General features: G+C 50.8%; 2 protein-coding genes across 2 annotated transcripts; one reads left to right on the forward strand and one right to left on the reverse strand.

The window, feature by feature from the left end:
• The first annotated feature begins 278 nt into the window (after positions 1 to 278).
• On the forward strand, positions 279 to 2,564 carry JTB (jumping translocation breakpoint). Its single transcript, XM_082865722.1, has 5 exons — positions 279 to 687; positions 848 to 885; positions 1,085 to 1,167; positions 1,623 to 1,702; positions 2,251 to 2,564. Exons 1-5 carry the CDS (start codon positions 605 to 607, stop codon positions 2,405 to 2,407), a joined length of 441 nt encoding a protein of 146 aa, XP_082721848.1. The 5' UTR covers positions 279 to 604; the 3' UTR covers positions 2,408 to 2,564.
• Positions 2,565 to 2,884: 320 nt separating this feature from the next.
• On the reverse strand, positions 2,885 to 7,846 carry CREB3L4 (cAMP responsive element binding protein 3 like 4). The gene is made up of 10 exons (XM_082865721.1): positions 7,651 to 7,846; positions 7,049 to 7,226; positions 6,562 to 6,808; positions 6,296 to 6,417; positions 4,227 to 4,319; positions 3,987 to 4,093; positions 3,804 to 3,872; positions 3,611 to 3,695; positions 3,321 to 3,417; positions 2,885 to 3,191 (listed from the first exon to the last, which is right to left on the reverse strand). The coding sequence occupies exons 2-10, from the start codon at positions 7,220 to 7,222 to the stop codon at positions 2,998 to 3,000; spliced, it is 1,188 nt and encodes a 395-aa protein (XP_082721847.1). The 5' UTR covers positions 7,223 to 7,226; positions 7,651 to 7,846; the 3' UTR covers positions 2,885 to 2,997.
• Positions 7,847 to 11,136: the final 3,290 nt, after the last annotated feature.

The raw sequence follows: 11,136 nt of genomic DNA on the forward strand, positions 1-11,136 counted from the left end.
GTTCACGTAGCCCAGAGGGGCAAAAAGGCGTAAGCCCATGGAGCATCGAGAAGGACCACAAGCCTGACAGCCACCATCTTCTCGGTTCCGGCAAAAGACTACCAGGACCATAATGCAACGGTGCGCCGAGCCAATGGGTCGCATCTCGCTGCACACATGCAGGGAGATCCAATTCCCAGGGAGCAGCGAGCGGAAGACTACGAGGCCCATCAGGCAAGCCAAGGGCCTCTTCTTCCGATGACTGGCCTAGCTCTGGAAAACCTGCCCGCGCCCAGGATCCTCTGCGCGCAAGATGGCCGCGCCGGGAGCGGAAGCGGAGCGGAGGAGGTGCTAGGCTCTACGCCCCCTCGGCCTTCCGTGAGGACCGTACCAGTCCGAAGAAGGAAGCTCATGGACCCGAAAAATGCGTACTGCCTTTTCTCGCCGTGACCATGGGGGCGTACTGACAGAGCCTTTGATCTGATAGGCAACCCCAGCATTTCGCAGCCCTGACTTGGAACCTCCCCGAGGACTGCAGTGTAAGCGCGGTCTCTGCGTTCCGACCGAGGCAGGAGGCCAGTCAGGCAGGTCCCTCTGTCCCGACAGGTGGGACACTGAGCACTCCATGCCAGCGGGCGCGGGGAGGCGTGGCCTCCCCCAGGGCCGCCACCTCTGCTGGTTGCTCTGCGCTTTCACTTTAAGGCTCTGGTAAGGAGGGGCTGAGGGCAGGGAAAAGGAGGGGACGGGAGGATCGGATCGTCCCCGCCCCTGTGTCCCTGGACCGTGGAGGTGGGGGGGTGGGGTGGGGGGAGGTTCCCTGTTTTCCGGCTTCTGACTTTTGCCCATTTCCCCCCCTCACCCGCTTCAGCCAAGCAGAAGCTCCCGTGCGGGAGGAGAAGCTGTCAGGTGGGTGATGGTCTGGGAACCCGACGCCCCTATAGTTGTTTTGTTTTGACCTCCTCCCATATACCTAGAGATCAGGTGGAAAAGGGCGGCACCACGTGGAGCGAGGGCATTCAGCTGTGATGGGAAGTTGATGGGCAGAACTTAGGGGAGAAATATTTTCTGAACGAGGTCTGGGGCTTGCATTTCTCTCCCTCTCTAGTGAGCACCTCAAATTTGCCGTGCTGGCTGGTGGAAGAGTTTGTGGTGGCGGAAGAGTGTGCTCCATGTTCTAATTTCCAGGCTGTGAGTATCTGTTTTCTCTCCCCTTCTTCTTACATCGAATCAGACAGGGACTGTCTATCTAAGTATGCCTTTGCATTGTCTTTTCGTCTTTTTTCCTTGCAGTCTCAGTGTGAGTCCAAATCTAAACTGGTCTTGCCCCTGAAAATGTGCCCTTTTCTTTCCAAGTTAATGGCAACGTTCAGCTAATAACCGTGTTCTGTTCATTTTTAATCTAGTAGGTTCTGGAACCTGCCCTTGCCTCTCGTAGACTATTGACCCTGAAGTGTTCTTAGTAACACGTACTTCTCATCCTGTAACCACCACCTCATCACCCCCGTGAGAACTCTTCATTAGTTCTCTGTTGCCCACCAGCTCTGAGCCGTAGCACTTGGACACCTGCCCATTCTGAATGGCAGCCTTCCTGTTTCTCCTGCTGCCCCTTCCTAACAAGTGCTTTGGTCCTTTCCTCCTGGCAGAAAACCACCCCCGAGTGTGGTTCCACAGGGTATGTGGAGAAAATCACATGCAGCTCAACTAAGAGGAGCGAGTTCAAAAGGCAAGTGCTGTTTCTCTTCTTGAATCCTCCTAGATCACCCCTTTGCTTCTGTGACTTTAGGTAGATAGTCCTGCCTCTTCCTCTTTGTATGGAGGTAGCATGGCATATTGGAAAGGGGAGGGGATTTGGAGGCAAATTACTTGAACCGAAGTCCCAGCTCTACTCCTCAGCACTATATTATGGGCCATATTTTCTCATCATTAAAACTGGTTAATACCAGCTCTGCTTATCTCACCAGAAAATAAATTAAATATTTGAATGGGATTAATGTACTGTAAACCCTTTATTTTTATTTTTGGCCGCACCATGCGGCATGCTGGATCTTAGTTCCCCGACCAGGGATCGAACCTGTGCCCCCTGTAGTGGAAGCGCGGAGTCTTAACCACTGGAGCATCAGGGAAGTCCCTGTACTGTCAACACTTTAGAAGGCTGACGCTGGTTTCCTCTTTTCTCCTCAGATATATCTTGGTGAGGATGAAACAGGAGGGAGATTAGAGGGAGAGGCAGTCTGGTCTTCCCTGGGGATAACTGTTTCTTCTTGCCCTCAGCTGCCGCTCAGCTCTGATGGAACAACACTTATTCTGGAAATTCGAAGGGACTGTCATAGGTGTGGCCTTGGTCTTTGCTTGCCTTGTCATTGTTCGTCAGCGACAACTGGACAGAAAGGCGCTGGAAAAGGTCCGGAAGCAAATTGAGTCCATATAGCTACCTCCTCCCGTTTCATCTGGGTCTTAGAGACCCTACCTCAGACAGAAAGGGGAATGAACTGACTCGTGCCCCTGGTTCTCTGGAACCTTGTGGTGGCACCCCCTTTCTCCCATCTTCCTCGTCTAAATCATTAATGAGCAGAATAAAAAGAGTAAAATCGTTTCCTTCCCTAGTGTAATTTGGTTTGGGGCAGGAAGTCATGGGGGTAGAGAGGGAAAGGGGGTGGCAACTTTAGGCCTCAGTTTACCAGGTACCTATCTTCCTCCCTCTTCTACTACTACTTAAAACTGTCAGGATACAATTTTAGCAAAAAAAAAAATTTATTTCTCAGCCAAAATGTCAGTTTCCCCTCAACCCTATCCCCAAAGAAGAAATAAAATCACAGATACATGACAAAAGTATTTGAGGTGCCCCTTGACATAGGCAGACTGAGCCATGGGGTACAGACATCTAGGGCATCCTGATGTGATTCAGACCCCTGAGGCCAAACAGCCCTGAGTGGGAACCCCAGGAGGAAGCAGAACCACAGCCAGCAGAGCCCTGGATTCCTTATTGTGATTGGGAAGTGGTCCAGGAAGTGTTACCGCTCACATCTCATCTGCATGCAGCACAGTTCTGATGTGCCTGCTGGGGCCTGCCCTCCCTCCTGTCTTCCCAAGCAGTGTCCTTGTTGAGCCATTTACACCCTTGGCCCCAGGTGGCCCCTCCAATCTGGACTCCACCGCTGGATTCTCCAGATTTTCTGTCATGTCCTTGTGAGTCAGGATGTTTCTGGAAATCACTGTGGGGTGAAGGAAAAAGGGCAGTAGAATAGTGCTCCCTTGGTTGGGGATCCTAGACAGAACAGGACCTCCCTCCCACTTCTTGATTACTCTGGAAAACAGAGTCCTTTCCTGCCCTTGCCTCTCACCTCCATGAGGCTGGTAATCCTCAGGCCCAGCTTCTGGTAAGCCCTGAAAGGGGCTGAAACTGGGCAGGATGATGAGAGCCAAGGAGAAAAGAAGGATCTGGGAAGAAGCAAGAGGACATTTGGGCTGTGGGGACAATAAGGGAAGGGAGCAGAGGGCAGAGTGACTAGGGGGCAGTTGGGGTCATCAGGGATGGGAAGATAGGTCTGGCTATGGAGTGGGGGCATCAGGATGGCAACCTGGCAGAAGATGGAGGACGTGGCAGGGGAGATGGGAAATAGATTAATGGTACCAGAACACAAGTGCTAGTCTGGGCAGCTTTGTTGGAGGTTTGAACAATAAGCATCTGCAGCTGGCGGAGCTGAGTCACCAGGGAGCTGGGAAACGAGGAATGAAGAGTTAGATCTCCTGGGAACCAGGGCCCAAGAATGGTATCCCTGTGTGCTGCACCCTTACCCCAACACACGCACTATGTTTTCACTCACATGTTGTGCCTCTCCAGCTCCTGGACTTTTTTCTGTAGTTCCTGGTTCTGTGCAGAACAGGCAGCCACCCTAGGAAGGGTGGAAAGGTAGGATAAGGCTCTGTAATCATGAGTCCCTGACCTTGCCTGCCTCGGTGAGGAAGGGGGCCCAGTCGTGAATCCAGAAATGTGAGTCCAAACATACCTGCTCTCTAGTCCATCGATGTACTCTTTCTTCCGCCGCCGACTGTCCTGAGCTGACTGCTTGTTACGGATTTTCCTCCTGACCTTCTTGAGGACCCTCTCCTCTGCCTGGAGGCCCAGGGTGTGTCAGTCCTGGGCCCTTAACCTCCCCCAACTCCTCAACTCTTCCCCTGCTATCCTGGCTCCTCAGAGGCCATGGTAGAGCCGCTGGGTTACGATACCCTTTGGGGAAGCGTGTTACCTTGGTGAGGGGCAGGTGAGAGGGTAGGGACACCCCTTCCTGTCCCAGCAGACGCTTCTCCTCTTCTGTCAGGAACAAGGTTTGACAGGGCAGCTGGTGGGGGACGAGAGAAGATGAGAATGGAGAGAGGGTCATCCCATTTTCAGTACTCATGCTGTTCCCCTTGCCTGCCTCCTGGAGAGAGTTTCCTATTTGCACTGAGGAATAACAAACCGTAAAATGAGATGAGGGGCAGGGACCTTCATGCAGACAGACTGTTGATTAAACCACAGGGACTTCCTGAGGCTGACAAGGGAGAAAGGTGGTTTTGTCATATTTTTGCCCACAGACTTAAGACCTTGGCAATCACAGCAAGTTAGGAAGGGCCTATTCTGGTCCACATTTGCGGAGACCTTGTGGGTATTGGAAGAGGATGTGGAGTAACTCACTAAGGTAGGGTTTGCTTGACCTTACAGCAGGCAGATGATTCATTGTCAGCCATTAACTTCAGCTTGGCACAGTGTTACCATGACCTGCCAACCACAAGGAGATCCCTGGGGCGATGGCCCATCCTCCCCTAGGGGCTGAGCCCTAACTTTCAGACTGAAGTTCTGTCCCCTCTCAAAGAATTCCCCAAAGGCAACCAGACTGAACAACTTCTCATAACAAAGTATGTGGGGAACATAGACAGGTGTCTGGTTAATGTGAGCCCATCAACTGGGTAACTTGCTTTTCTGACTAATACTTCTTTTTGAAAGATTTATGCTTCACTTTGTGACTCAAGAGGAATTTGCTTTTGCCTGTTGATGGTCTTTGGCTTTTAGCTAAACCACTTCTATCTCTGCCTTATTCTGATGTTCCCTTCTTGCCTCTGTGACTATTTGGTGAATCGTTAGAGGGGTGTCCCTCCCAATCCACCTACTCAAAATCTCTAAAAATGAGGTCTACAGGTATTTATGTATGTACGTATGTATGTATTTTTGGCCGCGCCGTGCGGCTTGCGGGATCTTAGTTCCTGACCAGGGACGGAACCCGTGCCCCCTGCAGTGGAAGCGCAGAGTCCTAACCACTGGACTGCCAGGGAATTCCCCTAGAGGGTTTTATTTTATTTTATTATTATTTTTTTTTTCGGTACGCGGGCCTCTCACTGTTGTGGCCTCTCCCGTTGCAGAGCACAGGCTCCGGACGCGCAGGCTCAGCGGCCACGGCTCACGGGCCCAGCCGCTCCGCGGCATGTGGGATCTTCCCGGACTGGGGCACAAACCCGTGTCCCCTGCATCGGCAGGCGGACTCTCAACCACTGCGCCACCAGGGACAAAACCAAAAACAAAACAAAACAAAACCGGGACTTCCCCGGTGGTCCAGTACAAACTCCCCAGTGTTTCTGACGCACACTCAAATTTAGATGCCTCAGACTTTTTAAGATTCCTCAGCCCAAGATTCTAAGATGCTTGGCTTGGCTTCTGGTCTCAGCTTCAACCACAGATTTTCAGGGAGGCTAGAACCTATTCCCTGCCTTTTGCACACAAGGAGTCCTTTTCAGGATAAAGGGAGGAACAGTGACCTGGGCAAGACCCCCTCCTCATCCCCGCTGCAGGAACCAGCCCAGCTAGCCTTGGGAAGGTATGTGATGTGTTACTCCCCTACACTGTAACCATGGGCAGTGGGTGCCTGCTGAACCATTGTTCCAGTAAAAAACGTAGTTGCAGTTGCTTCTACATTCTGTGCCCAGTAACCAGTTGGATTCCCAGGTGGCCTGTCACGTTTCCACATCCTGACCCAAAGCCGAGACGATGGCCCTAGCTGAGCAGACAATGCTCATGGGTCTGGGCTTTCTCCAAACCCTATCCCTGGATTCGCTCAGCCCACCCTCTCCTTAACTGAGGCATCACCCCCTTACCCCCAAGGGATTCTGTCTCTCTTGTCTTTTCCTGCTCTTAAAGTTGCCCACATCTCCCTGGCATTCAGGCCTGATGCCACAAAAATTAGGGCAAAGACAGTGTTCAGCATCAGTTTTCCCCTCCCTCATCCCCTTCTCCCCAGTTCTGTGTATCAGGGAGTACTGACCCCAGCTGACCCCCAGGACTCACCAGGGCTGCAGGAGGCACTGAGTTTACAGTGCCTGCTCTGGGCAGGATGTGGGCATGAGCATCGGGAGGCAGCTCACTGACCACACAGGCATCAGGCACCATAAACGGTGGGCTCCACTGATCTGAGGGAAACATAGGTGGCTGGGAGAAAGGAGATGGATGGCCGCAGGCCCTGGGTAGTGGCACAGGTTGGGGAAACTCCCTTAACCCCAGGGTTAGGGCTGAACCTGAAGGGCCATTGTCCGCTTCCCACAAAGAACACTGACCTATTTGGATGGAGATGAGCCCTACAGCTGGCCCAGCTTCCCCCTGCATCCTCTCTAGGGTCCCTGCCTCATAGACAACCTCATAGAGGGCAGGGGAACTGGGTGGCTTGGGGGCAGGGGGACTGTCTGGATGGCGAGGATCCTCAGAGATTCCACTGTCACTGCCAGGAGAGGCTTCTGAGCAGTACACTTCATTGGGATCAATGAAAAGTTTCAGGAAATCTTCAGGCTCACTCTCTTGAAGACCCTACAGTAGAAGAGGGTGTATATGTGTATAAGGAAGAATTCTGGAAGTCCTATCTAACGTCAAAACTAGATCCTTCATGCTTCAGTTTCAGTCCCTTCTGTCCTTGGACATGAGGATAGTTACAGCTCATGTCTATTTTAGGGGCTCTGTCTTCAGACTTCTAAGCGGAAGCTGAAGCCTCTTGGACTTCTTATCACAGAGTTGTCTCAACCCACACCCACTCCCATTCATCACACTCACACAACCATGGCCCCCACTGGACTCCCAGCCTTGCAGCCCCTGTTCCTGTAGCCTAGTTACTGGGACCTCTGAAGGTGGACCATGGAGTCCCAGCTCCAGGAAGGATCCTGTTGAGAAGACGTCTTCTGGAGGCTCCAGCCACATTTCCAGCAGGTCAGGGGTTCTGAAATCCATGCTTCTGCGGGGAGGCATGGGGGAGAGGGGGGCAGTTGCAGAAGGAGAATGATGGCTCTCCCCCTCCCCCACCCCCCACAGTTTCTGGGCTCCTCTCCCTCTTCCATTATCCCCCTTCCTCACCTGTGCAGCCCCCTCGCCTGTCACCCGGAGCTCTCGCCTTCGGCCTTATCTCTCTGGTTCAGACCAACAGGCACCCCCCCTGGGTATTACCTGTTCCGAAGAGCCCAGCCCTGCCAAGCCAGCCTAGCCCGTTGATGGCCCCAAACGCTACACCTTTTCTTTCCTCCAGGATCTCGCATCCTGGACCTGCCTAGCCAAACCCCGCCCCCAGCCTTACACTACGTAAGTGGGTTGCACCTAGCCAGGAGCCACGATAGGGGCGCAGTAGCTGGAGCAGGGGGTTAAGAGGAGGAGCGTGCACAAACCGGTCTTAAAACAGCAGCCTGCCCTTTCTGCCTCAGTTTCTCCTAGCGATAGCAAATCTTCCTGAGGGTTTGCTGGCTCCTCAGGGAAGGATAGAGATGGCTGTGACTGGAGCACAGGACGCTTGAGTGCCTGTCCTCTGGACGTCAGTTTTACAGGCGGGAAACCACGGCGGGGTTGAAAACAAAGGAGGGAAGAGTCCATAGGATTGCCGAAGACTGACAGAGGCATCCCTTCCCCCACCTCGTGGCGCTCTTCCCACACTTGAGTCTGATTGGACGCTAAAGACATCCAGAGGTTTTGAGGGGTAGTGCATTGAGCCAATGGGATTACCGTCTCGAGGCAGGCTCCACCGTAACTGGTCGGAACGGGCTGTCAGAGAAGGAGTGGGGCCAATGCGGCCGGAGCACTTATTTGTCTGGCGGGGGTTTGGTTCTGAGGGAGGGTAAGAGCCAGGAGACTTACTGTAGGGAAGGGGTGGGGTATGTGTGGGGGGGGGCGCCGGGGGAACTTCCGGAATGTGGGCTGAGGCTTGGTTTGGTTTCACTTGCCACGTGACTCCGAAGTGTTAGGGAGTAAATAACCTGTTGACCCAAGTTATGTGACAGCACTTTGACTCAGCGGGCCGGAAAGTCGCGCAATCGCAGGTTGTCCAAATCCGTAATCCATGCATTATGCTACTGATAAAGAACAGCACTTATATACGCACACTCACAGGACTCTCTGTTAACTAACGGAGGGACAAGGGCCTAGAAAACTGCAAGAGGTTAAAAAATCATTCGGATTTGGTTTGGGAATGACTTATTTTTTGCGTATGATTACCAACGACAATATGCAATATGTGTCCTGCATTTGTATAGTTTACAAAATGTTTTTTGTAAGCATTGTCCCTCATTTAATACACAACAGCGCTGAGGTAGACAGGGCAGGTAATGTTTTACTAACTTTACCAATGAGAAGACAGATACGTGACTAGAATGTAGTAATACCGAAACTCAGGGCATTTTGCCTTGGTCCAGAGACTGATGACCCAGGAATTCACTTTAAATAAAATAATGGATATAGGATAATACTGATATAGGTATGATTTTTCATCTGCCTGCCTCACCATCAGTACTTCAAATAAAGGATAGCTGAGTGAATAAAGCACAAAAATTTGGGTTGATCCAGAGTTCAAACTGGTATTCTTCCCGTGAAAATTTAAATGGGCTGAGGGTGAAGACAAGAACAGGATATAATATTTATTGAGTAACTGATATATGGTCAGGTATTTTCATGTTACTCATATAATTCTCATAACAACTCACAGCTGGCAGAAAGAAATTAAGTAACTTTCTCAAGATTACTCTTGTTGACTGAAAAACATTGCACAACCTAAAAGTTGAGAATTTTGTTTTATTTGGCAGTCTTTCTGAGGACTTCAAGCCTGGGAGGCAGCCTCTCAGACGGCTCTAAGGGACTGCTCCAAAGAGGTAAGGGAGGAACCAGGATATACAGGAGTTTTTGCAACAAAGACCAGGTGGAACTTTGTATTAGGACTTTGTGTAGGACAAATACAACTTTGATGTATTAGGAACATCAAAGGATTATTATTAATTAAAGAAAACCAGATATCTCAAGTTAATGAAGTTAGCACTCTATGTATGGGAAAATGTAAGAGCTTGGGCTCACTGAAATTATTCCTTTGATTTACACCTTAGCTCTCTAGGGCCAGTTTCCTGTTCTATCCCATCCCAAGTCCCTCAGGGCACACCTTTGGAGGTGGCTGCAGTGGCTGAGGGCCTGGCAGCAGGGCAGCCCATTCCTATCCATCCTGAGTTCTCTCTGGGCTTACCAGGCGCCTGTAGTGGCTTGATGGCTGCAACATCCTTTGTTTACTCACATGGCGGGCAACATTTTTCATTCACACTTTGTAAGTAGCTGAACCAAGATTTGGATGCCTGAGCCCATATTCTTTGCACTATACAAAGCTACCTTGCTGGGGCTTTCTCAAATTTTCCCACTCTGGCTTTCCTGCTCATCTCCCCGCATCTTGCTCAAGTAGTGAGGAGACAAAGCAGGCTTCCTAGATTCATGCAGAGCTCTAAGGAAAGCGGAGCTGTCCTTGCTGAGATCTTTCCTAGAGGAAGAAAGTTTTCAAAGGGCTTCCTGCAGGCTGCATGTGTAGAGATGATTAAGTGGAAGATATACAGTCGTCCCTGCTTATCTGTGGGGGATAGGTTCCAAGATCCCCCTCGGACACCAAAGTCCTCAAATGTTCAAGTCCCTTAAGTAAAATGATGTAGTACAGGCAGCCCTCTGTATTCGTGGTAGCAGTTCCGCATCTGTGAATAGGGAGGGCTGACTGCTCTCAGCCTCTGTTAGAACTGGATGGAAACTCTGGCATCATCTGCTAGTCTAACTTCCCTCTTCCACCTGATTTATCAAGCTCCTGAGAGGGAAAATGACTTGCCTAAGATCACACATCAATTAAGGTAGAGCTGGGACTAGAACCCAAGTGTCCTGACTCCCAGTCCATGATTCCTTGTTAATTTACTAATTAACAGTAATCTTGAAAGCATAATTTGTGACAGACAAACCAGTGCATGCATATTATTCCCTTGAATAATCTGGAGTTTTCCCTAATAGTAATTTTTATCTTTTTTATTTTAAAATATTTATTTATTTTGGCTGAGCTGGGTCATAGTTGCGGCACATGGGATCTTTGCTGGGTCATGTGGGCTTATAGTTGTGGCATGTGGGCTTCTTAGTTGCGATATACGGACTTTTCTTTAAAATTTATTTATTTATTTATTTTTGGCTGTGTTGGGTCTTCGTTTCTGTGCGAGGGCTTTCTCTAGTTGCAGTGAGCGGGGGCCACTCTTCATCGCGGTGTGCGGGCCTCTCACTGTCGCAGCCTCTCTTGTTGCGGAGTACAAGCTCCAGATGCACAGGCTCAGTAGTTGTGGCTCACAGGCCTAGTTGCTCCGTGGCATGTGGGATCTTCCCAGACCAGGGCTCGAACCCATGTCCCCTGCATTGGCAGGCAGATTCTCAACCACTGCGCCACCAGGGAAGCCCCGGACTTTTTTTTTTTTTTAATTTGGCTGTGTCGGGTCTTAGTTGTGGCAGGCGGGATCTTTTGTTGTGGCACATGGGCTTCTCTAGTTGCAGCGTGTGGGCTCCAGAGCGTGTGGGCTCAGTAGTTGTGGCACGTGGGCTTAGTTGCCCCGCAGCATGTGGGATCTTAGTTCCCCGACCAGGGATCGAACCTGGGCCCCCTGTATTGGGAATGTGCAGTCTTACCCACTGGACCACCAGGGAAGTCCCAGTAATTTTTATCTTTTAATGAAGAGCTTGGAACAGCAACGATACTTTCATTAAGTGACAGGACACCAATACCACATTTCACTTACATCCTGATCTTAGAATCCTGTATGATTCTTTTCTCGTAGACCCCCTCCGCCAAGAAGTCCTGATATTCCCTTTTCTTAAGGAAGTTGCTGGCC

This window comes from Leucopleurus acutus (assembly GCF_964270905.1).
Source record: "Leucopleurus acutus genome assembly, chromosome: 2".
In the NCBI taxonomy this organism is placed as follows: domain Eukaryota; kingdom Metazoa; phylum Chordata; class Mammalia; order Artiodactyla; family Delphinidae; genus Leucopleurus; species Leucopleurus acutus.